This window comes from Calidris pugnax, unplaced genomic scaffold (genome assembly GCF_001431845.1).
Source record: "Calidris pugnax isolate Ruff unplaced genomic scaffold, ASM143184v1 scaffold116, whole genome shotgun sequence".
In the NCBI taxonomy this organism is placed as follows: Eukaryota; Metazoa; Chordata; class Aves; order Charadriiformes; family Scolopacidae; genus Calidris; species Calidris pugnax.
The window spans coordinates 839,532-851,615 of NW_015090877.1; the positions used below are offsets into that span (position 1 = coordinate 839,532).

At 57.8% G+C, this 12,084-nt stretch overlaps 1 protein-coding gene across 1 annotated transcript in view; it reads left to right on the forward strand.

Moving 5' to 3' along the window:
- Positions 1–12,069, forward strand: part of SYT2 (synaptotagmin II) — a 22,139-nt gene extending 10,070 nt beyond the window's left edge. Inside the window, exons 2-9 of the mRNA XM_014946277.1 lie at positions 5,077–5,259; positions 5,407–5,576; positions 7,049–7,165; positions 7,389–7,556; positions 7,715–7,882; positions 8,308–8,425; positions 8,797–8,930; positions 9,641–12,069. Of these exons, the coding sequence (XP_014801763.1) occupies positions 5,094–5,259; positions 5,407–5,576; positions 7,049–7,165; positions 7,389–7,556; positions 7,715–7,882; positions 8,308–8,425; positions 8,797–8,930; positions 9,641–9,847 (1,248 nt within the window). The 5' untranslated portion in view covers positions 5,077–5,093 and the 3' untranslated portion in view covers positions 9,848–12,069. The remainder of the gene's footprint in view (positions 1–5,076; positions 5,260–5,406; positions 5,577–7,048; positions 7,166–7,388; positions 7,557–7,714; positions 7,883–8,307; positions 8,426–8,796; positions 8,931–9,640) is intronic.
- Positions 12,070–12,084: the final 15 nt, after the last annotated feature.

Consider the following 12,084-nt stretch of genomic DNA (forward strand, 5'->3'; position numbering starts at 1 on the left):
CCCCCCCTCCTTGCTGCCCACCCATGGGAGCTGCAGGGTGTCAGTGGTCTGGACCATCCCCACCCTGTGTCTGTGGGTTCAGGGCAGAGCCAGGACTCAATCTGCCCCTGACATTTGGGGTGTCCCCAGGGGATCTGGCACCTGGGGGGCTGGTGGGGGCATCACCCCGTGCCCGGGGCCCCTGCAAAGCTGCTGCCTTATGGGTCCTGTGTACTGGGGTGTGGGGCTGGGGGCAGGCAGCATCCCCCCCGAGGGTGCTCAGCCCTGCCTGGCCTTCTGCTTCTTCCCGAGCCCAGCTGCCTGCAGAGTCGCCCCCGTCCCGCTCTGGCAGAGATTGCTGTCTGCTCAGAAATACGGGTCAGGTCAGGGAGTGAGTGTTGTGAAAACACTTCTTCTCCTGCAGCGAGCTGGAAAGTGCTCAGCCTGTCCCCGGCAGCATCTGCCCACCTCTGCCTGCTGCCTGCACCCCACCTGCTTTCCTCCTACCAAACCCCAGCTCTGTGGTGGGGAAAATCCCCCTCGTGTTGCCCTTCTTGCAGCAAGACCCCAGCCTGGAAATGCTCTGGCTGCTCCATGAGGGGAAAAATCCCATCCAAGGGGTGGTTTTATGGGGTGAAAAGTGGTTGTGAGATCGTAGCAGGGCTGTGGGGAGCTGATGGCCATGTGGCAAGCAGGGGACAGCATCCCATCCCTGTCCCCATCCCTGTCCCCCCATAAAAAGGAGCTCCATGCAAACCCCTTCTTCCCAGCAGGCTGGCTTGCAAGGATGCCCAGAGCTCCTGGTGCCACCCAGTACTGCCCAGTGAGCTGCTGGCACCGATGGTGACTCCAGCAGACAGGTGAAAAAATGAAAGCAAGCTGGGTATCCTCAGCTGTTGGAAAGCTGGAGTCCCCATAGCCCTCTGAATTCAATAACCCTCCATGTGGCAAGGGGTTAAATCCAGCATCTCCTGATTCACCCAGAGCAGGACATGGTGGCTGTGGGGCACCTCCAGCATCTCACTCCAGCTTCCCAGTGCCGTCCCACACTGACCTGCCCACCCCTGCCTGCTGCCTGCACCCCTCCTGCTGCTTTGCTTTCCTCCTACCAAACCCCAGCTCTGTGGTGGGGAAAATCCCCCTCGTGTTGCCCTTCTTGCAGCAAGACCCCAGCCTGGAAATGCTCTGGCTGCTCCATGAGGGGAAAAATCCCATCCAAGGGGTGGTTTTATGGGGTGAAAAGTGGTTGTGAGATCGTAGCAGGGCTGTGGGGAGCTGATGGCCATGTGGCAAGCAGGGGACAGCATCCCATCCCTGTCCCCATCCCTGTCCCCCAATAAAAAGGAGCTCCATGCAAACCCCTTCCCAGCAGGCTGGCTTGCAAGGATGCCCAGACATAAAAAGGAGCTCCATGCAAACCCCTTCTTCCCAGCAGGCTGGCTTGCAAGGATGCCCAGAGCTCCTGGTGCCACCCAGTACTGCCCAGTGAGCTGCTGGCACCGATGGTGACTCCAGCAGACAGGTGAAAAAATGAAAGCAAGCTGGGTATCCTCAGCTGTTGGAAAGCCTTGGGGAGTCCCCATAGCCCTCTGAATTCAATAACCCTCCATGTGGCAAGGGGTTAAATCCAGCATCTCCTGATTCACCCAGAGCAGGACATGGTGGCTGTGGGGCACCTCCAGCATCTCACTCCAGCTTCCCAGTGCCGTCCCACACTGAGTTATTGGGAGTTGGTCACTCCGTCACAGCTGTGTGATGCTGATTCCGGTGGTTGCAGCCACTCCATGGGGCGTGAAGGTGGCCACATCTGAGGTCCAAGGGCGGGAGGAGGAGCTGGTGGAGTGTGGAGAACCTCTCAGATGCTCAGCATGTTTGGGGGGCTCCATGCGGAGCAAGTGCAAGCAGATTGACCTGCACAGACATCCAGGATGGATAAATCCACAGGAGGAGCTGGTGACTGTGGTCTGTGCTGATCTCAGAGGCGCAGGCTGGAGAGGAGGGATGCTTCTGAGGTCCAGGTCCTCGATGGCTGCATCCTCTGAATTACCATGTCCTGCACATAAGGCCTGACGTCAGGCAGAGTTCTGGCATTGTCTTCGGTGGAGAGACCCTGTGGTGGCCTCTGGGGACTCAGCCCACACCACAGAGGCAGCCCCCCAAGCATTCTCTTTGGCTGTGCACCCAGGCACCTAGCTGAGATGAGCACCTTCTGATGCCATCAAAGTCCTTCATCCGCTGTGGCCCCAGAGCAGGACCAGGCCCCACCATCTGCCCAAAGCCTTTGGGGCTGGGACGTTGGGGTGACTGCAAGAGAAAACTGGGAGACTTGAAAGAGCCTCCAGGAAGATACTGAGATGGTCTCATCCAACCATGACAAGGTCACGTCTCCATCCCGTCCCTGTTGCGGTGTGTGAGTGTGAGCATGGATCTTCCACCACCCTCCTGTCTTGATGTGGGGTGGCAGGTCTGTGGGACTCACCCAGGGAAGGCATTTTCTAGACCATTATCAATTCTGTGTCCCAGTGAAGCTGTGGGTTGATAACCAACCAAAATTCCTGGCCCTGGTCCCCTAAAGCACGAGAGCTCAACCTAAACCGTGTCTTTGGGGTTTCCTTGTTTTGCCTCCTGCCTCGCATGAAGCTTTTGTGGCATCAGGAAGATGCTGAGCTCATTAAAAACACGAGTCAAGAGAGTGATGGGTGCTGTTTGATGCCAGGGAACGGCTATTTGAGGAGCTCTTGGGGAGGCTTGGGGGTGGTGTGGACTCACAGGAAAGCATCTGCAAAACCTCCGTTGACGGGCATCGGGAATGTTTTCCAGCTGAGTGTTGCCTTTGCTGCTGCAATTGGGACTCCAATTTACAGTAACTGGTGCATTTACAATAAATAGGAGTTTTGTGCCCATTGCAGACAAACTGCACCTCCGGGAGACACTCCTTGCACTTTAACAGTGAGTTTCTGCTACACGTGGCTGTGGAAAACACACACAGCGTTTCAAAAATCCAGGAAGGACCCCCCAAAAGCCCCCAAACCAGATGACAAACAGCCCCAAGCTCCCACCTGCAGAAGGGTTATTGACTGCAGCTCCTCCCTCTGCCCGGCTGCGGTGGGTCCCAGCAGCTCTGCTCCGAGAGGTTGATCCTAAAGGAGATCACGCCAGGTTTTGCTCCCAGTTTGGGACATTGCCCAGCTTGATGAACACCCCCGTGAGCTCGCAAAGGGGTTTCTCCAGCCACCCTGTCCCCTGCCTGGCTGCCAGGAAAGCAGTCCTGCTGCTCCCAGCAGCGCTGGGGATGGAGGCCTTTCTGTTTGCCCTGACTTTTTTGCATTCCCAGTGCAAATGCTGCTGGTGGAAGACATGGAGGATGAAACGAGAGGTGATGCTCCTGGCTAGCCCGGGACCTGGGATGCTGCAGCCCAGGTTGGCTCCTGGGGCCAAGGCCATGGCGGGGTCCAGTGCAGGGCTGGGGACCTTCCCCCAAGAAGCAGAACCTGCCACCAGCCTGTTTTTTAAGTCAACCAGATGCCACCAGCAGCCCTGGAAACCTCAGCCCTGCATTGGTCTCTGTAGCTGTTTTTAAGGGGAGATGTTGGGGTCAGGAAGTCTGTGCTTGTGGCAGGGGCCTTGGCAGGGGGGGTCACAGAGTTCGCCCATTGCGGTGTGAGGACAGCCTCTGCCTCACCTGGGGTCCTCCCAGCCCCCCCACTGCTGTACCCACCCCCAGCACCCCCGGGAGCAGCGGTGCAGGAGGAAGGTGTGTGGGTACGGAGCCTAGCACTGCGTAACTCAGTGTCTGATTCACCCAAGAGGCAGCTGGAGACGGCACAGAAAAGGGGGTTCCTCCTGTGCTGGAGCTCACGTGCCCCCAGAAACTCCTTCCTTGGTTCTGCACTCCCACTTGGCTGCTTCTCCCACTGGATAGCCTCTTATCTTCCTTAATCCCACCAACACCATTAATTACCTTGGCTTCTTGCCCACTTTGCAATCGTGCCTCCTGCTGGGTTAGAGAGGCGCATTGGAGATGGAGCTGGGTCCTGGAGGATCTTTGGGTCCAGAGCTGGGTCCTGGAGGCACTTTGGAGCTGGAACTGGGTCCTGGAGGAACTTTGGGTCCAGAGCTGGGTAAAGGTGGCACTTTGGGTCCAGAGCTAGGTTATGGAGGCATTTTATACTAGTTTTGTTTGAGGAGGAAATGCCACATCTGCAAGACAGTAGGGTGAGTGTCCTTGGAGGGTGCTTCAGACCTGGCTGGGCTGGGGCCAGGGGTGCTGCAGTCCTGGCAGTGAACCCAGCACCTTCCCCGTTCCTCATCAGGGCTGGTGGGGGAAGCTGGGCTCTGCAGGGCCGGCAGGCGGACAGGAGCCTTGAGCCACATGGTACCTGTGACACAGTGAAAGGGCTGACCCTTCGACGTGCACACTGAGCCCACCACTGCTGTGTGGAGCCGGCTCTTCCCTGCTTTCATCCATCCTCAAAATGTGCCCTGGAAAAGCTCCCTGGGGCTGGAGGAAGAGCAATGTGCTGCTTCTCTACCGTTCCCATCCTTGGAAGCTCTCCCAGGGCTGGGAGCAAGTCCTGAGGGTCCCACCCCAGCACTGGGTCCCTGCATGAAGTGAGGTCTGGCTGCGGCCATGTGTTGGTTCTTCAGGTGCCTGATGGGTCCCTGCCTGAGGGCTTTGTCCACACAAACCTTGCTTATCTCTCCTGGGGGTGCAAACACCCCTTCCCTCATCCCATGGGGCCTCGCTGAGTGAACCTCCCCCTGGGAGTGTCCTCAATGTCCCCAGGAGGTGCTGAGCTGGCACCAGCATTGAAATGGTGCTGGGTGATGCTCCTGGTGGCTTTGGAGATGGCAATGTGAGGGTCAACTGCACTTCCCATCACTTCTGGCAGAATCCAAGTGTCTGGTCCCTTATGTCCTCCACGACCATTGGGGTCTATGCCCCTCCACCAGAAGATCAAGTGCTCTTCTGTATCCCTGCTCTCAATGCAGATGTGGTCCTTAGTGCAGATGGCCACTCAGGGATGCAGCTTGGGCATGGGGATGGGTGGGGTCGGCAGGAACCTGGGTGACCACCAAGGTGTCATTGTGTTTCAGGGAGCCCTTAACCCACCATGACGTTCAAGCAAGCATCCATGATGGCCCCAGAGGCCACGGCCACCACAATACCTGTGGCCACGATGGAGAACTCCACCGAGGCTGCGGGGCCAGGCGAGAGCAAGGAGGACATGTTCACCAAGCTGAGGGACAAGTTCATGAATGAGCTTAACAAGATCCCCTGTGAGTAGCTGCCTCCTTTTCCAGGTATTACTCTCCTTATGACCCCACCACTGCTCCAGTGCATTGCAGCATGTGGGGCAAGGCAGTGGAGTGGCTGGGGCTGGGAGGGAGCTGGGGGCTGATGATGATACCGACTTTGGCCCGCAGTGCCGCCCTGGGCCCTCATCGCCATTGCGGTGGTAGCTGGACTCCTCATCCTCACCTGCTGCTTCTGCATCTGCAAGAAGTGCTGCTGCAAGAAGAAGAAGAACAAGAAAGAGAAAGGCAAAGGCATGAAGAATGCCATGAACATGAAGGACATGAAGTCAGGCAACCAGGTGATGTTCTTCTGGACTGCTTGGCCTTGACCTGCACTTGATGTTGTAGGACGATCCCTCTGGTTGAATTACTGTTGGGGAACTTGTAGCTCAGGCAGCAGAGGGGGATGGAGCCACCAAGATCCTGAGATGGGGCAGTGCAGACTTGAGCCTGGAGCTGAAACAGCAGCACTGTCCTCTTCCAGAGCCTGGTGGTCTGGGTGGGACCAGGCTCAGGCTGCCTTGGACCAACTGATGCTTCACCTGAATGTTAATTTAATCCCTTGTGTCTCCTTGCCTTCCTTGGAGTTGCCTTCTCATTTCTCTGTGCTTTCAGCAGAGGCGGGAGGGCCACCAGGCTAAAAGCCCCACCAGCTTGTGGGAGTCCCCAAAAAGCCATTGCTCAAGAGGCACGTTCTGGTGCATGGAGTGGATCTGGGGCCGTCTCCCTGTCCTGGGGGCCAGGAGGGGAGAGCAGGAAGGAGGCTTTGGTACCAGCGAATCTGGGGGCGATCCCAGTCATTTCAATTCATCAGCCCAACCTAGGGCCATTTGGAGGGGGTGGGAAATTTTGGGTATCCATTTCTGTTCTTCAGAGCGAGGTGGGCACCACGGGCTGGCAGGCAGGGCTGGAGCGCTGAGTGTTGAGTGAAGATGCTCCATCAGACCTGCCCATCCACACACCCTCTTGGTGGTGGGAGACGTGGGGTAGGATTCCCCAATGTTGTCCCCTAGGGTTCCACAGGGCCATACAAACCCTGATTCCTCACCACACCACGAGTCCCTTGTCAGTGCTCTCTAACATGGCTCTCTTCCCTCCTGCTGCTCTCGCTGTCTTCCCTCCCTGCTGCCCTGTCTGTGTGTTCCCGCACTGTCCTGGGACACCCTCCACGGTAGGTGCCACCACGAGCCTCCTTCTCCATTGTCTGCTTCCAGGGTGGGACAGGGGACCTGGGGTCACACCACAGAGGTGATAAGGATCTGGGGCTCCCATCCCATGGACCGTGGTTTGGAGACGTGTGGAGAGGGGTGCCTTTGCCTTAGACACAGGAGAATTAGGTTGGGTGTCTATTGCAAAGTTAATAAAATGGCTCTGCTAAGGCCTTAGCACTGGCTGCAGGGCTCCCCAAGCAGTAGGTTGCTTGCATGCAGCCCCCCAATACAAGCACCAAACCTCACCCCCTGGAGCTGACCCCACGTCCCAGCGCCCTGGGGCAGCTCCCACACCATCTCAGATGGAGCAGCACAAAGCACCGAGGGCTCCCCAGCAGCTGCGTGGTTGTGGGCAGAGCCAGGGCCACCCCAGGGCTGCTCTCCTGGTGCGTTATGTCCCCAGTGTGGGGTATCTCCTTGCCCCTCATGGGGAGAACCCAGGGCTAGAGATGCCAGTGGGGTTGGGGTCCTGGAGGTGCCCAGCAGTGTGGGGACAGGGACACTGGGCTGTGACCCTGCTGCTGAGCTGGGCACCTTGGCTGCCATTGCAGGATCAACAGGATGATGATGACGCAGAGACGGGTCTGACAGAGGGGGAAGGTGAGGAGGAGGAGAAGGAGCCAGAGAACTTGGGCAAGCTGCAGTTCTCATTGGACTACGATTTCCAGGCGAACCAGGTGATGGAGGGTCTGAGGAGATGGGGGAGTGGAGTGGGGTTTGCTCAGGGAGGGTATTTGAGAGGAGAAGTCTTCCTGTTGGACCTGGGGGGCATGGGAGGGATGGGGGAGCTGGGTGCTGTGCCTTGGGGAGTCCTGCCCCATGTTGGTCTGGAGACAAGCCCTTGGCATCTGCAGCGCGTAGCTGGCCTCTCTTGCTGAAGACACTCCTCTCCCCCTCCAGCTGACAGTGGGGATCCTCCAAGCTGCTGAACTGCCAGCTTTGGACATGGGTGGCACCTCAGACCCGTACGTCAAGGTGTTCCTGCTCCCTGACAAGAAGAAAAAGTACGAGACCAAAGTGCAGAAGAAGACACTCAACCCTGCCTTCAATGAGACCTTCACCTTCAAGGTGAGTCCCCGACCAGCAATAGGGGACCTTGTCTCTCACTCACATCTTTCCCCCAACCATGTCCCAGTCCTGTACTTGGACCCTCGCTGCTGGGAGTGAGTGGTTGTGGTTTGGGCTCCTCCGAGCCCATTGTCAGCTCAGTGGCCTTCTTTGTGCAGGTCCCCTACCAGGAACTGGGTGGGAAGACACTAGTGATGGCCATCTATGACTTCGATCGCTTCTCCAAACACGACATCATTGGTGAGGTGAAGGTGCCCATGAACACGGTGGACCTGGGCCAGCCCATTGAGGAGTGGCGGGACCTGCAGAGTGGCGAGAAGGAGGAGGTGAGAGCTGGGCTGGTGCGAGGCCCTTGGCCAGCTGAAGCTCTTGGCCAGAAGGGTTGAGATGTGGGGTGGCCAGAGTGAGCTCTGCTTTCTGGGCCATCCCACAGTGCTCGGGATAGCTATTGCCGTGGAGTCCCACCTGAATGCCATGCATGTCCTAGCTGTGATCTGCCCCTGTTGTTCCCACATGCAAAAGGCCTTTCTGTTCCAAAAATGAAGAGTATAAATGTCTGGGTGCTGCGCTGGGACTGGCCTGTCCCAGCCCCAAGTGATCAAACCCTTGTACCTGTGCACGGGGCACCAGCTTGTGCCTGCACTGAAGGTTGAACGGGGTTTGGAGTCACCTGCCCGTGGGACTGTGTACCGACACTGTGGTATGACGCACGGGCAAGGCTTTGATATCTGCTCCCTGCTCTGCTTGGCAGCCAGAGAAGCTAGGAGATATCTGCATCTCCCTCCGGTATGTGCCCACGGCTGGGAAACTCACTGTCTGCATCCTGGAGGCCAAGAACCTGAAGAAGATGGATGTCGGGGGTCTCTCAGGTGGGTGTTGGCTTGTGGCCATCCTCCTCCTGCCCCACTATGGGTGTCTCAACATCCTTTGTTGGGGAAGGATGTCTGGCACGAGGACAGAGGCGAGCACCCACCAGTGTCACACCACTGTCCCCAGCTGTCCTACAAGGGGATCCACAGGATGCAGAAGAGCTCCATCCCTTGGCCAGTTGCTCCCTCAAACCCTTTCCGCTCCAAATATTTTGGCTTTGGCCTCCACAAACCTCTGAGCACCTTTACTTGGGGAGCTCTCTTTACCCCATGGTGCACCTCATCCTAGGCTGAGACTTCTCCTGGAACCCAGCCGATAGTGTCCCCTGAGCATCTCAACCCTGGCTGATACACCCTCCTGTCCCCCCCAGATCCCTATGTGAAGATTCACCTGCTGCAGAATGGCAAGAGGTTGAAGAAGAAGAAGACCACAGTCAAGAAGAAGACCCTGAACCCCTACTTCAATGAGTCCTTCAGCTTTGAGATCCCCTTTGAGCAGATACAGGTTTGTCTGATGAATTCCCTGGGATGCAGGCAGGGTGAGGGCAATGGGAGAAGTCTGCAGCTGCCCAAGCCCATGTCCCTGACTTCTCAGTAGCCTGGGCGGCTTCTGGTCCAGTCCCCCATGAAATATGTCCAGTCCCAACCTGGGCCTGTGCTGATGCTGAGGGCAGCTGGTGCAGGGGCAGAGGTGAGGGACTGGCCAGTGCCCATGGGAGATCTAATCCCAACCAAGATCCCAACTGGAATGGGGCTTTCTTCCACTCCTGGTCCTTTGGTGCTCACCCCAAGTATAGAGGAAGCCCCAGTGGTCCTAGGGTTATTTTGGACCACTGGTATGTGCCTTGTGCCCCTCCATATCCTCTCCAAGACCTAGCACATGCCCCTTGCCCCAGCCCAGCCATGTCGGGCCCTGCAGCCCACAGCTCTTGCCCAGCCCCACACCACCCCTTGGTGACCTTTCCCAGATGGCCATGTCAGGATGAGCTGGGCCCCCACTGTGGCTCTGAGGGCCTGGGCTCCTCGGGGAAGGAAGTGGAGGAAGTTATGGGCATGGAGAGGACCTTGCCTCAAAACAGGCCATGGCAGGGCTCAGCCTTGCAGGATCCCTGGGGTGCCCTGTTGATCCACCCCAGGGCTGGGGACAGCATGGAGGCCGTAGAGCAATCCTGGCCTCTGTACTTTCCACCCTCTAAAGAAGGTTTCCTCCTTTAGAAAGTGCAAGTGGTCATCACGGTGCTGGACTATGACAAGCTGGGGAAGAACGAAGCCATCGGCAAGATCTTCACGGGCCTCAACTCCACCGGCACAGAGCTGCGGCACTGGTCCGACATGCTGGCCAACCCCCGGCGGCCCATTGCCCAGTGGCACTCGCTGAAGCCAGAGGAAGAAGTAGATGCAGCTCTTGGGAAAAACAAATAGGAAGATCTGCCGGCCAGCGCGGCCCGGCACTGCGGACAGTGGGGGCGACCCAGAGCTACTGATACCTCAGTTACGCAACCTTTGGTTTTGGTTTTTATGTTCTGTTTTAAGCTGAAATACCCTTTGATGGCTGTGGAAGGGTTTCCAGACAGTCCCAATAGCTTCCAGGGGAAGAGGTTAAAGACACAGATGGTTCTTTTCGTTCTTCAGCGTTGCTCCATTCTGCTGCATGTCCCATCACCTCCGCTCACCATCCCTTCCAGGTGGACCCTTCCAGATCCCACCTGGGACCTTCCTCAGCGGCTGTGACACCAGCCTGCAGCATTGCTGCCACCGTCCTTCCCTTGGGTTCATGTGGGGAACCATTGAACGTTGCATGGAGGTGATACTGGAGCCTGAGAGTGCGAGATGACCAGACCCACTGTGCTTGCTTGGGGCATGAACAGCTGCGTGGACATCAAAATGGTGGAGAAGACTCTCTGTGGGAGACCCAGGTGCCTCCTGCTCTGCCTCCTTCTGTCCGGGAAAGGTGAAAGCCATGGTTTCACACCAAGGATAGCCAAGTGTCCCCAGCCAGCTCCAGGTCTGGTTTCTGCTGGGGAGAGGTTTGCAGGGACCAGGGGTGTTGGGCTGCAAAGCCCTCGGTGTTGCAGCTGGAGCAATGGGGGCTGATCTGAGTGTGGGGAGCCCTGGGGGTTCTGCTCTGAGGAGACACAAGGTAGGATGTGCATGCAATGGCAGTGCAGTGTGGGCCACTAACACCTCTGCCAAGTGGCCATCACGTCCCCAAAGGCCGGGCAAGGACAGGTCTGGGTGATTTGCTTGTGGGTCCCATCATCTTGGTTGAAACTTGTAGATCCAGATGCTTCCACAACGCATGTTTCTGCTGAGAGGTCTCCAAATGGGATGGGGGCAGCCCCCCAGAATGGTTCCAGGTGCTTCCCTGAAGGCCATTGTGTGTCCCCAGGATGCAGCTCTGTTATGAGTACCCCAGTGCACCCTGGGCCAGCCAAGGGGCTATGGGGAGGTCCAGCCCTGTCCCCGCATCCCAGTGCCATGATGCAGGTGGGAAGGGTGAGAGCGGGCCCATGGCCAACAAGGGACCAAAACCCCCAGCCCCCATGAGCTGCTTCTTTCCACTGGGACGTCGGCTCCTGGATCCCCCTTGTCCCGCTCCCCTCAGGGGTATAAGCCATATCTGTGTCCCTGGCAGTGGGCAAGAGCTTCTCGGTGCCACCTCTCCCACTGCAGGACCAAGCACCTGAGCTGGAAAGCGAGCATTGGGAAAGGGTCCAGCAGCCCTGCCCAGTTCAGCCCAGTCTGTACTGGAGCACTGATGTGAGCTGGTGTCCCCGTCCCAGCTCTGACCCCCCAGCAACCTCGTGCTCCCTGCTCCACTTTGCTTTCCTGGACTTGGTTTAACGAGGCTTGGGCAGAAGTTAAGCAGCGAAGGGTTGTGCATCTTCAGGGAGGGTGGTTTGCAGTGGAGAACTGGAGCTCTGGTGTGCAGCCGGGGATGCCCTGGGGACCTAACACCCAGGCTGGGACCTTGGTGCAGGGTGTCCTGAGCCTGGGGACAAAGTGCCAAAACTGAGCTCACCCCCTGAAGCCCCCTGTGGCCCCCAAAGGGCATCTCAGTCCTGGCTGGAGGTGGGGAGATGATGGGAAACAGCTCAGGGGGTTAAGGTTGGACATGGGGACGAGCCCTTTCCCCTGGAGGGATGTGCAGCTCTGGGACAGGTCCCCAGGGAGGGATGTCTATCCTTGGGGGAGGTTTGGGGCTTGGTTTGCCAAGCCGTGATCTGGTGGTGGGGGTGGTTGAACCAGAGACCTCCAAAGACCGCTTCCACCACCTCCTCGGCTGCATTTGGTCCGTGTGTTAGGATTCTCACACCCATGTCCTGGGTCCTGGCCGTTGGAACGGCAGGGTGAAGGTGGCACTGGGGCCACGCTGGGCTTCATGGGTCATCAAGTGAGTGCCCCTGCAGGGCTTCTCCAGCGTTAATTAGTCCCTTTTCCTACTGGATGTGTCAGTGTCAGCAAATGAGGTCCTGCCCTGATTGTTTAGCTGAAGGGGGAGAAATCTTGGGGGTTTTTTAATTAACGGGGAAGCAGGGGTGGCTGATGCCCCTCGGCTGGGGGCACTGGCGGGATTTGGGCTCTTGAATGAGTCTCATTTCAGAGCCTGTTTTTCTCAAGCTCATTTTGGAGTCCATCCAGGCACTGGGGGGGGGGGG